We start from the raw sequence: 13,479 nt of genomic DNA, 5'->3' as shown, positions 1-13,479 counted from the left end.
CGGCATGGCCGGCGACTTTACGACGACGACGCTGATCCGCGTCGGTGTCGGGCTGGCCGTCGCGACGACCATGATATCCTTTCGGCAGATGTTCATCCGGTCCGTCTTCCGCGTGCTTCGGGAACGCCTCGGACGCTCGTCGCTCCTCAGTGACGTCGAACGACACTTCCTCACGTCCATCTCGATTGCGCTTGTCCTACTCGCGTGCTTTGTGGGCGTGGTCATTTCTGGCTACCACAACGAAGTGTCGATCGTGTTCAAGTATGCCGCGGGCGTTCCACTCGTCCTCGCGACTCGAGCCACTCGTATCATCTTCACCAAGGTATCATGAACATGCATCTACCTACCTACCCCCCCCCTTCAACTCCGTCCACACTTTATGCGCTCAACTTGTAGTGGTTGATCCGGAGCTTGGGATGGGACATCTCGTCCCGCAGCGACTACTCGCGGGTGCTCGTCATCACCGAAGGCCTGGGTATCGTGGCGTTCTTCGTCATCTCCATCGAACTGTTCATGATCTACGTCCCGAGCACGTTTAACGAACTGCTCGTGATTTTCTTTGCCGTATTGGAAATCCTGTGCATTTGCTCGTTCTATTCGACGGTACTACATAGCGCGAACACCTTCCTTCCCTTCTCAACTCCATGTTGCTTTTCCCTTTAGGTCAAGAATGCGGTCATGGGCTTCTTCCTGCTCTTCACGGAACCGTTCCGGCTTGGCAGCATGGTCATCATCGGCCCGTCCGTAGGGGTCGTCGAGCAGATCGCGCTGCATTCCACCAAACTCCGCGCGCAGGACGGCGCCGTCGTGCACATCCCCAACGGCGTGCTGGCCGACGACGTCCAGCGCAACTTTTCCCACTGCACATTCCGTCGCCTCAACTTCCTCGTGCACGTCGATCACGCGACGCCGTTGAACGAGATGCTCGCGGTCCTCCCGCATCTCGCCGAGACTCTGGCGCCGTGCGTCATCCCTCTGGAGATGCTCCTCGCCCAAGAAGCGTCCCTTCGTCTACAAGATGAAACCAACGACAAAGCCCCGTCCAAAGCCGCCGACGGCGATGCTTCCATGAGCCGGTCGAGCAGCATGCACTCGCTCCTAGGAAACCTGTGGCAGCCACCGTCCAAACTCCACCGGCATCCCAGCAGCAGCAGCAGCAGCACCGCCACCACCAGCAGTATCGCAGATAGAAGGGACCCGAGCACCATGTCCACTGACATCTCCGAGTTTATGCTCGACGATCATCTGCTGCATGCCCCTTCCCCATCGACGGCGGAAGCCAAGCCGACGGACCCGCGCCTGCTCCAAGTGACCTTGGGTGGCATCCATCGCATCTGGGTGTCGGCGCTTGTTCCTGGAAACTCATTCGTGGACGTAGCACGCGCCAAATCCACGGTGAACCTGGCCATCATGCGCTGTCTGGAGCGACATCGCGTGCGTCTGCATCATGCACCCCGACGACGGATACCACGGTATGATTAAATAAGAATAATTTCATTACGGGCGACAGATTAATGCGTCAACGACTCCACGGGTCGACCTTGCAACACGGAGTTCTTGGTGGACGACGAGGCGACTTGCAAGTACACGTGCACGTGAAAGATGTTGATGGAGCGCTCCGGGTTGTCGTCGTAGTTCCATGCCTGCACATGGGGAGCATTCGTGTCAATCCAAGATTCGACGTACGCTTTCACATCGTCGTGGTTCATCTCCAGGCGGCTCCACAACGTCCAGTGCTCAATGCCCTCGGGGGTGTCGTAGGGAAACATGTTGGGCTCCATGTAGGACGTTCGACCAAGCAGCGTCGTCCCAAAAATATGTTCTTCCCGGGAAACGTCCAACTTTGCGTCGAGTTCGTCCAAGTGGTCCCACTTGCGTTCTTTGCATTCGTCGGTGCGACTCCAGTACTCCAAGTACAGGGTACGACGTCCCCTACTTGAATCCAAAGCAGCGTAGTCATCGTACCCATTGTCGGCACAGGTATAGGCGTCATAGCCGTCGTCGCAGGTGGGGGAACGCGACGGATTCTCATCATGCTGATCACTGTCGGTGGAGCAATTGCTTGACTGAGGCGGCGAGTACGCATCGGTGGGGGTACCATGGGGCAACGAGGGAGCATAGGTGGTATCCCTATATGTGTTTTCTCCATGTGTGCATTCAAAACACTCACTGCCTTTGGGCGTCTCGGGGTTGCCGCTGCAACATCCTTGCAAATGAGATTCGAAGGTCATCTACACATAGCACACGATTAGTTCCAGGTCATGTGCGTCGTTGAAATAAATCACCTTACCTTGGCCTTCTTCAGCGGGAACGCCGCCTCTTCCATCGATGACGGGGAGTGCAGGTACGAGTCATCACAAGAACTCTTTCGCTTGATGCGATGGTGAGCGAGTTCAGTGGTTTGTTGAGAGGGGCTATTCATCGAAGCAGCAAGCATCATGTTTCAAGACGTGGATTCACAGGGAACGAGGGAGGGAAACCTTTCTGGCGCGGACACGGATAAGCGCGGTAGGTGAGCGCGGGATCAGGTAAATAAAAAACTGGCTATTCTGGCTGGGTGGTGAAGAACCTTGGAGATCCTATAATAACTTGGTCCTTAAAACCAGGGCGTTTGACGAAGATACTCTTAATTTCTCATTATGATGTCATAAAACCAAGGTAAGCTGAACCAATCAGATCGATTTCTCTCGAAGGGGCGAAATTATCCGGCTTTTCGACGATGGAACAGAATCATCCGTATACCCTTCTCTTTATCCGGATGATCGGGAGGCATTTGAGTACATCGGATTGTAGCCAATCAGCGGGCTTTATTTGCGCGCCATTTGACTAGTAACCTTCATTCGGCATTTCGTCCACATCATCATGCTGCGTCGAGTGTTGCCGACATGCAGTCGGCTGCGGCGGGAAATGGCGATGGGCATGGCCACGAAGGCGACAGACGACACACACATTACCTCGGCAGCAGTGCGCGAAGCAAAGTTGTTGGTGTCGACGCGAGATTGCGTCGAAGGGCGACAAATTGTCAAGGAATTGGGGGTGGTGAGCGCGACCGTCGTGCGCACGAAAAACATCTTGGAAGACATTCTCGCGGCGTTGGGCGGCATGTTTGGAGGCGAGACGAGGTCGTACTCGTCCCTTATGAATGAAACAACGCAAGAAGCGATCCATCGACTGAAAGGCGCTGCCTTGGTAGGTCCATATGTCACCGATGTGTGTCTCACGTGTGGAGTGCTATAGGCACAAGGCGCATCTGCTGTCGTGATGACCAAGTTTGAAACGAACACAACCATGAATCGGTTTGTCTTTGGGTTACACTGCACCGTGCTCGTGTACGGCACCGCCGTCGTGTGTCGCCCGATTGTCAAGAAGTCGACGTAGTGAGGCTCTGAAGATGGAGTGGTAACTGCTCGGCGAGCAAGATCAATGGCCTACCGCCGTCCTCGTTCCCACTACCACCACCATGGTCGTCGTCTTTGTTGTCCTTCGGCTCGGTTCGGAAACCGCCGCCAAACACCGCTTTGGGTCTATCGGGGCTGTTGAGAATGTACTTCTGCATGTTGCCATGTCCGCGTCGACTCGTGCGAAACGCTCCCAGCTTCCGATGCGTCAATGGAAGCCGCGCTTGCTCCAAATGCCGCGGGCTCGACGCGATCGGCGGCTCGTCCAGCTTGTACGGCGCTGTCGTCGGTTGACAGGTCGACTGCGTATGCTGCGACCGCATCGCATTCGACTACACCCACACACACATACATACATGCTTCGAAACGATATCGCTCCTCACACACCTTTTTATGCTTGGCCGCGAGGTTGCGCATCGCAATTTCATCCTTCAGGTCACGCAACGCCGCCGCGTCCTTTTGCTGCTTCATGCGCAGAACCTCTTCATCCTGCGCCGTCTTCTTCTTCTTACGCTCCATGGCCACGCGCTTCTCGTCCATGTACAATCTACCGACCATGTAACTCTAGCGAATAGGTATGTATGTACTACTTTCTGTTAGGATGACGGCCTTTCAGCGCGGCCAGCATGTGCTGTGCAAACTCCTGCTGATCTTTGGCGATGCTGTGGATGTGTTGGGCATATTGCAAGTGCCAGTGCTGCTTTAGCCGGACCTTGTGCACTTCCACCTTTGCGGCTACATGACGTTCCATGAATGTGGAGATGGAGATCAAGATGACCTTCGTATTTGTCGTGGAGCGTGGGCACCGGTCGAGCGTGAACGGCGAGAAAGTCCCTTGGTCGGTGGAATCCGTGCGACGTGTCGAGGGACGCCAGCTCTGCTGGTGGTGGACCCTGGTGAAGACTTGCGTTCATGCGTTGCTGCTTGAGTCGATCTTGCTTGAGCTGCCTTCGCGTCGACGTAGATTGAAACTCCCTGCATCAAATGGTGGTCAAAACTGAATGGTATAGGGAGAAACATGTCGTACTGCCCAGTGTCGACACCCGTGAGGAACGTCTCTGCTTTGTGGGATAATGGATCCAGGACCATCTTGGCCCGGACTTCGCGCTCTCGTTTGCTCATATCTCTAAAGTCTGTGGGGGTGCGTGGTCGGTCCTCCTACAACGTCGACGCCGAGGTGATGATTCCTGTACATAGTTGTCATGCAATCCTACCACGGCGGTGGCGACGTGCACTGGTCGATGGGCCTCCGCATAGTAGTTGTACCTGTGACCTAGAAGGAAAGCCAGCGGCACCGAGTCATCCACCGGCGGTTCCGCGGTGGGCTCGCGCCGCTCCTCGTCGTCGCTCATGATCCAAAAATAACATCCCTTTAAACTGGTATATCTCGGGTGGGTATTGTCAATAAATTGAACAGAAATTAGTATGGAATATTACATTCAAATCTCACAAAATCCTAGCCATACAATAAACAAGTGTAAAATTGCATAATTTATATAATTGTAACTTTGGCAAACACTAGATTTGATCGCTTCGCGCGGGCAACTCGTCAGTCGACATGCCGGAGCGTCCGCCGCCGCGCTGTGATGACGTCGTCGTGTAGCTTCTCCAGACGAGCCGCGGCTTCTGTAAGGATGGCGTTGTACGAGTGCTGGTTCTGCTCCTTCGGAATCGTGTCGACGAGGACCTGTTCGATCACCTGTACGTCCAGCCCTGCACCACGACAATAAGTACATGAGCCGGAGATATTCGTGGCGTTAGAGCTCTCCCACCTGGATATTGCTTTCTCATGAGTATAGTATCCTTCTCGAGCGTTCGAAGTGACGGAGGAAAGCCCTGGCCGACGACTGGCGCGTCTGCTTCTTCCATGTCATCTTCGTCCGTGCCGCTGCTATAATGGGGGTTGATCAACTTGACCCCTGCAGGTAATGCAGGTGGCGTCCGCCTTCGTTTCGAGCCTTTAGCATCCGCGGTCTTTCCATGCATCTTTTCGGGAATAACGGCGTGCTTTTTGTTTTTGAGAATAACGATGTCGTCGAACATTGTCTTGGTGACCTTTCTCGGAGCCAGCGCCGTTGGAGCATCGGAAGCGCTCGCCCTGACGCGGCGATGCCTAGGTAGTGATAGCTCTGGAAGCGTCTACAGGACTGCGTGTGAACTACACGAAGTCGTTTTGAACCGCACCAAGTTCGTTGCCGTTCGTTGACGGCGGGTCATCACTGGCGCCGCCATGGCTTCATGTGTTCGCGTCCTAACGTTATCTGTAAAGTCAACACAAGGACATTGCACACTCACGACACTTGCACGAACGAGTGGTCATGACACATCCATGTGCCGTATACGTACGTGGATCGGGTGCTGGTGCGGGGCATCGTCGTAGCGTGTTCAGTTCAATTCAAAATGTGAGAACAAAGTAGTATTACTAAACACTACTAATAGTATTATTAGTAGTCAAATTTTCAAAATACCTTTCACAAGGAATACATTGTGACTTCTGCTATGGAGTGAAATGCTCCTTCATACTAAAACCACCACAATATACCTCTGTCAACTAATTCAATCGCCCAATACTTGGCCTCGAGCGATCTTTGGCACCCTTTTGTTAGTCCAAGTAAAGTGTAAGTTTGTGTACAGTACTCGGATCTGACACGCAACACAATGGTTTTCTTAACGTCACTGATCGAAGTGTCTACCACCTACAAACGTCCTAGGCGTTGCTGTCGGTGTAGCGCGAGGCAGCCATGTAGAGCGCCCAGGAGCGAGTCAAGCCGTCGTCCATGGCAATGGTCTGCAGCTTGTCCATGGCTACGTCGGGGTTGATGGCGGCGTAGTTGGCGTACAGGAGCGACAGCCACGGATTCGTGCCCGTGTTTTGCTTAACGATGGCAGTGTGGGCGAGGATGTCGGTCCATTCCTCTTGCACGAACCGAGCGGTGCGGACAAACTCGGTGGCAGGGGACACCGGGATCATCTGAATGCCGTGGATGCAGTGGCGCTCGGCGCTGAACCACGTGGCGTAGTCGACCTTGTTGTCAAAGAAGATGCCGGTCACTTTGTTGGCGCGGATAGACGGGGGGTGGATGCGGTTGGCACTGTCCATGAGAAAATACGTCTGCACGGAGCGGGCGTTCACCGACAGCATGAGGCGGCCAAGACGCTCCAGGTGGGGGTTCTTGATGGCTTGACCAAACAACAAGAGGCCGTAGTGGAAGTTGACGTCTTCGGACGTGCTTTCCTGGTCCTTTCCGTCGGCAAGCGCCGTCACGCCGTGCGAGTACGAGTGGCCTCGGAACCAATCAAACATGCGAAACGTGGGGAACGCCGTGTCCTTGGCATTGTCGTTGGCGACATCGCGGACGAGGAGCGCCGCGAGCTGGTTGAGCTTGGGCAGCGAAGGCATCGTCTGGTGCACGACATTCGCAATCGCGACCGTGGCGATCCAGTAGCCAAAGTGATAATGATGGTCGTTGTACATGGTGTTGCCAAAGTCTGCGTTCAGGTCCTTCTGTGCAAAACCCTGGCTGCTCACAATGCCCTTGTACACCGAGTCGTACACGAGTTTGTACGTCCACCCGTTGCTCGCCAACGGCGCCAGCAACTTGTCCAACTTGGCGCGACACGTGTCCAGCAACGACGACGTGGACGACCCGACCACCGCCGCGTCCGACGCCATCAAGCACAGCGACGCATACTTTTGCGCCGCCTTGCCGTTAAAGTAGTACGATCCGTCCAGCGGAAGGCTCCACGGCGCATTGATGTCAGCCGTGAGATGTCGGAGCATGTCCGTGGCCTTGACGCGGGCCGCGGTGGGGCGTTGTCGTGGGTAAAAGCCAGCGCTGACGAGCTTCGGCTCAACAAGCTTCCATGAGCCCGAGGTCGACACGAACGGAATCATGGCGCCCCGCGTCGTCGACTGCAAATGCGTCATGTTGACATGACGGGTGGATGTCCTGTCGATGGTGTCGGCGTGGTGTGATAAGCCAAAGTGCAGCAATCCGTTGGCACATTTGCCAGTGGTGGCCCATTGAAACGTGTAGCTGGTCGTGTCCGGGAGGACGCTGCCTCCCTTGACGGCGCAATCCCGATACATATCGTACACGGCAACGTCCCCCGCGGTGGGGGCCAGCGCCACTTGCAAAGTCCCCGAAAACGTCGTCGGCGATACAAGTTGAGTCGTCAGGTGCGCCGTGAACGTCACCTCCGTCGACGTGTACACGACCCACGTCTGGCCGTTGCCGAGCGCCACGATAAACTTGGACGCGGACACCGATTGGCCTTCCTTGAGCACTTGGCCGTTCACGGATCGGATCGCGTGTTCAGTGAAGAGCCGTGGCTTCAACGACACATACGTGGCCGTCGCGAACGCCATGCCGCTGCTCAACGACGTTGTCATGGAAGCAGCTGCACCTCCCACGTCTTTGCGCACGGTCACGCCAAGATCGTCCCATGCCGTCACTTGAAAGTTGGACGGCGAAGTGGACTCCGCCGCTTGCGATACTAGTTCCACGGCCGACAGCGTCACGTCGTTCTGGGCGGCGTGGAGGTAGTACCGACTGGCGGCTCCGTTGCCCGACGATCCCCCAAACGCCCGCGTCGACGCTGGATACGACACTTGGATGCCCGTGGGCAGCATCGCCACGGCGTACGGATTCGTCCACACGCGCAGCACCTCCTTGGCGTCTTTGCCCGTCGAGATAAGGTTACCCCACCACCGATTCGTCGGAATCGGCATGTCGGCCGTGATCGACGGATGGAGGTTGCGGGGAGGCGCCAGCCAGGACTGGGCCGTGGACTTGTCAAACATCGCGAGCGGAGACGCCAACATGTCGACGGTAGGGAGGGCAAAGGAAGGGGGGGTGTCGTAGAGGATCGTGGGGGGTGTTGTAGCATTGGGGGCGGTGGAGTTGGGAGTCTGCGCCGACACAGCCACAATGGAGGCGACACTGATCAAAGCAAAGAGATGTGCCATGGTCGAGATCGATTGAGGAATGGCAAGGTCGAGGGATGGAGCGTTGCGCATCCATGAATGATAATATCGTCATGGCGATGGTGGTTCCGATTGGTATGGATGGGGATGCGATCAAATCGATGTGAGTGAGAACGTAGGGAAAGCCTCTTTGGTCGTTTGTCAATGGCTACCGCGTGGGAGACGGCTGCCTATCGTGTGCCACAGCTTAACGAGTGGTGGCGGTGACGACTATCTATTCTACCTATGCGTGTCAATTGTGATGCATTGGTTGACGTAATCGTGTGCTACTACTGGTGGGCCAGCCTCAAAACACAAGGCAGTATCCTATAAAGTCTTGAAAAATAATGTGGGGTGCATACGTGTTCCGATTGATGGGGTCGTTGGACAGTTGTGCGATCGTCCACTTATCATATAGCTTTGTACAACCTCCGCTTGGAGCACCATATTGTTTCTTTCGTACATCCAGCGCACCTCAACTTGGTCGTACTAGTATGCAAGAATGATCGAAGAAAGTGGGCAACATATCTTGATGATTGGCAGTTAGAAACCGGTTTCAACAAGGTACAGATGTTGTGTGAATCAAAGATCTGATTGGATATAATCGCGTGATTAAATGATGATGAAACAATATTTCGACAGTATGATTGGTTAAAATGAACTGATTTTCAATAAACTGAGCTTTCATATCGTTATGCAGCGTCGATGGATCGTCGCTGCTGCCGTCGCCATGACTACAGCGTGCTGGTGCTGCTTCACAAGGAGGAGCCTCTTCAGTCCAAGAACGTTCTCGTTTCTAAATACGCCGACATGTCCATGCACTTGGTGAACATCGACACGCCAGTCATTTCTGGAACGTTGTTGCAAGTGCTTGCGTGGGCATCGCCGTCCTTGGCACTGTCATTGTCAAGGTTCTTAAACGCAAAAAATGAAACCTGATCCAGCTTCGGGAACTCGCATCCATCGTGGACGACATGCCGCTCTTCGACCCACTCCACCCTCTCCCGACGAACGACGTCGATACGAGGACTTCGACACGAGGACTTCTCGGCTCCGTACACCCCCACATCTGACTCGTCCTTCCATACACCATTGAAGACTACACCCGTCGGTATATCAAATTCCAGGCGACGTCACGCCCGCGATGTCGCCCATGCCATTCTGGACGCCAACGCCGCCGCGGTCCCGCTTCTCGCAGCGATCGCCTGCATAGAGACGAGATCCTTCGCGATGCGGCCGCGTATACGCATCTGGCCAAACCCTCGGCCGCTTGATGGGATCCCCGTGCTGATCAAAGACGAGGTAGGTCATCGTGAGATATCATTTTGAGAAATGTCATCATGACATAGCTGGACGCTACAACACGACGTTCCGGCACGTCCTTCCTGGGCGCGCTCCTCGGTCCGGCCACGGCAGACTCGATCGCAGTCGGCCACCTTCGTCACAACGGCGCGGTCATCGTCGGCAAGACCAACATGCACGAAATTGGGGCCAGTGTGACGGGTGAACCAGTCCCACACGGAACGCGTACTCGGCCAGCCTCATGTCTGGCGGGTCGGCGACCGCGGGTCTCGTGCCCTCGCGCTCAGGTGCGGCTCCATCCGGACCCCCGCCGCATTCAACGGCGTCACAGGAATCAAGGCGACGTTCATGCGCATTCCCGAGCTGGCCCGGACCGATCCGAGCATGGCCAACGTCGGCCCCATCGCCGCCACCGTGCAGGACGCGGCGGTCGCGTACGACGTGCTGAGTGGCAGCCACACCGACGTCCCCACGAGCCAGGTGCAGACACCCCCCACGTCGACTTGAAAGGCGATGAACTCGCCGCTGGCGTCCGTCCGGATCGGTGTCTTCCCAGACGAGTTCGTGGCGGCGGCAGCGGACCCGGCGGTGCTCGACCAGTTCCGCGCCACCGTCCGGGAGCTAAAGAAGGCGTGGGCGACCATCCACCACAGCCACGGCGTGACCATCTTGACCGAGATGCTGCTAAACGCTGAGCGGTATGGCGGGCTGGACGAGTACAGCTACGAGGTGCAGATCGCCTTGTCCTTGCCCAAGCTGGGGTACTCAAGCGCCGAGTTGCTGGCGAGCCAGGTCGTTCGGGGGTATGCCACCACCCGCCTTGTGAACAAGTTGTTCCAGAACGTGGACGTCGTTCTCACGCCCACGACAGCAACACCGGCCCGCATCGATCCTGCCTTCTTGACGCATGGTCTGTCGGATATTACCACCACGTTGGCCCTCATGCGCTTCATCTTGGCGGGCTACATTTCTCAAGGACTCCCGATGTCCATGCTTGTCCAAGCCGACCACTGGAACGAGCACATGTGTCTGCAAGTTGCTCGCAAACGAAGCCATGAGTCCGCTGGCTGCAGCAACCCACGGCATATCATTACGATACTCTCGCGGCCGCTGAACAATTGCAAACCCAACGTCGCCACACAGAGTAGTAGTAGTACTGTAGTAGTACTAGCATCTACCCCAAGCAACTAGACGCAGAGTGTACTAGTAGACTAAGAGTGTAGGGGTGTTTGTTTGGCCAGAAGAACAAGTTCCAATCATGTTACGTTTAGGACTAACGTTATGCCTACACAATGTTCTGCAGGAGTTTGTGTGTGTAGTTGTAAGTGCAATGATATGGATTTCAAATTTACACACATACAATGGCAGCAGCCCCATATCGCTAGACGACGGTCGACGGACAAGACGGAGCAGGCACGAGAGTGTGGAACAGGTCAAAGTCCACAACTGCTCCGTGGGTCACGGGATCCCGGGACACACACGGCGCGAACGTGTGGTGCCATTTGATGTCGTCGGCAGTGTACGAGTACCTGGCCTAGAGTATATTCACTCTGTAACGAGAGCCTGCCACGTCACAGTATTACCTGCATGGTGTTGCCCGAAGTGGCGTCGGTGCCTTCAAGCACCACCACCAGTTCCAAATCGGACTGGGCCATATGGTGCGCAATCTCGCACTGTGTCACACTACTAGTACTACTAGTACTACTAGCCGGAGGGGGGAAGAGGGGGCTCGATGGGTCGATGCGGTGGACGATCAGTTGGGGCAGCGCCAGGAGGACAAACGCTCCCAAGTTGTCGTCCGGGCTTTGAATTCGCATCGGAAGTGTCTGGAACGGCGCGTCCGAGTGCCGCTTGGCGACGCCGTAGCAGCGCACGTGCGCTTCGACCAGCTAGACTCAGAATCAGACTCAGATAATGTCGAGAGTGCTTGTACGTACCTGATGCCGGCGGCGTTCGCACACTTGAAACAGAACACAGTACTCGCCGTGGATCTGCTGGACGACGGCGTGCTTAGAAAATACGACGGACGTGGCCCGTCTCTAACGTTCAAAGTCACAAAAGGGTGGACGCGCGGCGGGTACGTCGTACCGTGGCGCGGGAGAACCGGACAAAGAACACGCCAAAGCAAAGGCTGTCGAGGAAGATGCCGGAGACAGATTCGACGGTCAGGAGCAGCGCCATGGACGAGCAGCCGCCGTAAAAGATGTCATTCGTGGGAGCGCCGTACCCGATGGTCATCTAGGCACCAGAGTGAAATGTGGGAGACAGGATATATGTATGTCCGGTACGATGGTTTCGACGGAGAAGATGTACGCCTCCATGAGCGTGGAAATGCCGACGTGGCACTGCTCGTCGTGTTGGGAAACCGAGTAGTAGAGCGTCGCAAAGAAAAACACCACGGCCGTGTACTACATGGCGTGACAGGCGAAAGAGGATATGGAACGAGAGTACCGTGAGGAAGATGCCAGACAACATGCGGATCGTGTTGGTGTGAATGACCGTGTGGAAGAGGTCGTCCCAGTAGATCTGACGCCAATTGCCGCCGACACGCGAGATGCTATGGACATGTTACATGATGCTCTTTCAACAACGGGCGTACTTGTAGAGCCCTTTCGTCGACGGATCAGGATCAACGTGTGGGTTGAACGATCCTGCGCGGTCCAGCAGCCGCGCCGTCGCAGGATGATGGTTCACAAGCGTGGAAGCCGAGGCGTAGGTGGTCGTCGTTGACTTGAGCAGCGGTGTGTCCATGCTGTCTGCTTGGGAAGTGAATACTTCACCAACGATGCCAGCACGTGGCACGCCGTACACACAGCATTCGTGCCTCGATTATACTGGTACGTAGGCAATGATTCATTCTGATTGGTGTATGTAGAGATCCCTCAACCAATCAAATCCCGTTATTTGTGCCATATTTCTTTTTGTTACGTACACAGTACGTACAGTACTACCGTACAAATATCGAGTAACGTTAGAGTGGGAAACGCTTACCGGTAATTGGCTAGAATCCACATTGGCTAGCCAATCAAATCCTCGTAAAATTGAAAACTATTTGCCAGCTGAACGAGAGCCATCGTCGATGATCGTCTATCGTCATGCTCATACCTGGGCTACAACGGAGTTGCTCATCCTCCACCTTGTGACCAGCGACTTCCACGACGCGGCGGGTCATCGCACAACGCCATCAACTGTGCTCGATGGTCGACTCGATCTTCTCCATCACATTGGGCGGCATCCTCAGCCTGGAAGACATCGCTGAGTACGGCATTCACGTCGGCATCCTCTTCATGCTGCCCAATTGGCTCACGATTGAGATCGTGGGCTGCATGATGCTGGTGCTGGCCATCATCATTGCCGTGCCTGGCCATGATGGCCATACCCCAAAATGAACCCGTCCAACTTGTTCGTGGTCAGCGAATACATACGTGTATCTCCCATATACATATGCACTTGGTACCAATATGTTGTTTATGACGTAGCGCAAGTAGGACTTGTACTGGAGCTACGTGGGCATGCGGCTGTGTGGGTGTCCAATGCTTTGGCAACTTGGGTTTCTACATATATATGGCCAAAGGCGGCTTGCAACTGGCGGACTCGGGCCTGTCGTTCTGTTTTGCAGGGCACGATTAATCAGGCGATTGCGATGTTTGGTGTGGGTGTGCTAGTTGGTCAGCAATGAGCTCCTGATCAACACGACGGTGATGGTACTCTGCTCCGTCACCCTGGTGTCGGGCGTGGGGCTCCAACGATGCTGCCATCCCTAGATAACCATAAAACACACTGACGAACTCGAGGGTGCCTTACGAACGAGCG

General features: G+C 55.3%; 9 protein-coding genes across 12 annotated transcripts; 4 read left to right on the top strand and 5 right to left on the bottom strand.

Moving 5' to 3' along the window:
• Positions 1-4: 4 nt before the first annotated feature.
• H257_15345 (hypothetical protein) lies at positions 5-1,510 on the top strand (the record flags this gene model as incomplete). The annotated part of the gene is made up of 3 exons (XM_009843431.1): positions 5-322; positions 397-603; positions 664-1,510. 3 exons carry the CDS (start codon positions 5-7, stop codon positions 1,480-1,482), a joined length of 1,344 nt encoding a protein of 447 aa, XP_009841733.1. The 3' UTR covers positions 1,483-1,510.
• Positions 1,474-2,528, bottom strand: H257_15344. 2 transcript variants are annotated; one of them, XM_009843430.1, is made up of 3 exons: positions 2,481-2,528; positions 2,291-2,414; positions 1,474-2,231 (listed from the first exon to the last, which is right to left on the bottom strand). In XM_009843430.1, exons 2-3 carry the CDS (start codon positions 2,324-2,326, stop codon positions 1,512-1,514), a joined length of 756 nt encoding a protein of 251 aa, XP_009841732.1. In that variant the 5' UTR covers positions 2,327-2,414; positions 2,481-2,528; the 3' UTR covers positions 1,474-1,511. The 2 variants fall into 2 exon arrangements, with proteins under 2 accessions (XP_009841732.1, XP_009841731.1); XM_009843429.1 differs by having other exon boundaries at positions 2,291-2,528.
• Positions 2,529-2,834: 306 nt separating this feature from the next.
• On the bottom strand, positions 2,835-4,858 carry H257_15343 (hypothetical protein). Of its 3 annotated transcripts, XM_009843426.1 has the most exons (6): positions 4,613-4,858; positions 4,426-4,556; positions 4,177-4,373; positions 3,989-4,133; positions 3,786-3,945; positions 2,835-3,730 (listed from the first exon to the last, which is right to left on the bottom strand). In XM_009843426.1, the coding sequence occupies exons 1-6, from the start codon at positions 4,748-4,750 to the stop codon at positions 3,362-3,364; spliced, it is 1,140 nt and encodes a 379-aa protein (XP_009841728.1). In that variant the 5' UTR covers positions 4,751-4,858; the 3' UTR covers positions 2,835-3,361. The 3 variants fall into 3 exon arrangements, with proteins under 3 accessions (XP_009841728.1, XP_009841730.1, XP_009841729.1); XM_009843428.1 differs by having other exon boundaries at positions 4,426-4,858; XM_009843427.1 differs by having other exon boundaries at positions 2,835-3,945.
• H257_15342 (hypothetical protein) lies at positions 4,846-5,786 on the bottom strand. Its single transcript, XM_009843425.1, has 4 exons — positions 5,745-5,786; positions 5,583-5,649; positions 5,171-5,537; positions 4,846-5,111 (listed from the first exon to the last, which is right to left on the bottom strand). Exons 1-4 carry the CDS (start codon positions 5,768-5,770, stop codon positions 4,948-4,950), a joined length of 624 nt encoding a protein of 207 aa, XP_009841727.1. The 5' UTR covers positions 5,771-5,786; the 3' UTR covers positions 4,846-4,947.
• Positions 5,787-6,105: 319 nt separating this feature from the next.
• On the bottom strand, positions 6,106-8,367 carry H257_15341 (hypothetical protein; the record flags this gene model as incomplete). Its single annotated transcript, XM_009843424.1, has 1 exon — positions 6,106-8,367. The coding sequence occupies one exon, from the start codon at positions 8,365-8,367 to the stop codon at positions 6,106-6,108; it is 2,262 nt and encodes a 753-aa protein (XP_009841726.1).
• A 702-nt stretch (positions 8,368-9,069) lies between these two features.
• Positions 9,070-10,173, top strand: H257_15340 (hypothetical protein; the record flags this gene model as incomplete). The annotated part of the gene is made up of 5 exons (XM_009843423.1): positions 9,070-9,263; positions 9,309-9,419; positions 9,492-9,666; positions 9,714-9,824; positions 9,877-10,173. 5 exons carry the CDS (start codon positions 9,070-9,072, stop codon positions 10,171-10,173), a joined length of 888 nt encoding a protein of 295 aa, XP_009841725.1.
• A 6-nt stretch (positions 10,174-10,179) lies between these two features.
• On the top strand, positions 10,180-10,881 carry H257_15339 (hypothetical protein; the record flags this gene model as incomplete). Its single annotated transcript, XM_009843422.1, has 2 exons — positions 10,180-10,810; positions 10,877-10,881. The coding sequence occupies 2 exons, from the start codon at positions 10,180-10,182 to the stop codon at positions 10,879-10,881; spliced, it is 636 nt and encodes a 211-aa protein (XP_009841724.1).
• A 104-nt stretch (positions 10,882-10,985) lies between these two features.
• On the bottom strand, positions 10,986-12,417 carry H257_15338 (hypothetical protein; the record flags this gene model as incomplete). Its single annotated transcript, XM_009843421.1, has 7 exons — positions 10,986-11,200; positions 11,250-11,555; positions 11,604-11,705; positions 11,755-11,904; positions 11,955-12,074; positions 12,118-12,223; positions 12,266-12,417. The coding sequence occupies 7 exons, from the start codon at positions 12,415-12,417 to the stop codon at positions 11,048-11,050; spliced, it is 1,089 nt and encodes a 362-aa protein (XP_009841723.1). The 3' UTR covers positions 10,986-11,047.
• A 34-nt stretch (positions 12,418-12,451) lies between these two features.
• H257_15337 (hypothetical protein) lies at positions 12,452-13,430 on the top strand (the record flags this gene model as incomplete). The annotated part of the gene is made up of 3 exons (XM_009843420.1): positions 12,452-12,503; positions 12,814-13,022; positions 13,332-13,430. The coding sequence occupies 3 exons, from the start codon at positions 12,452-12,454 to the stop codon at positions 13,428-13,430; spliced, it is 360 nt and encodes a 119-aa protein (XP_009841722.1).
• Between the last annotated feature and the right edge of the window lie 49 nt (positions 13,431-13,479).

Source organism: Aphanomyces astaci (genome assembly GCF_000520075.1).
Source record: "Aphanomyces astaci strain APO3 unplaced genomic scaffold supercont1.69, whole genome shotgun sequence".
Lineage (NCBI taxonomy): Eukaryota > Oomycota > Saprolegniomycetes > Saprolegniales > Verrucalvaceae > Aphanomyces > Aphanomyces astaci.
This window is presented reverse-complemented; position numbering and strand designations above follow the sequence as displayed.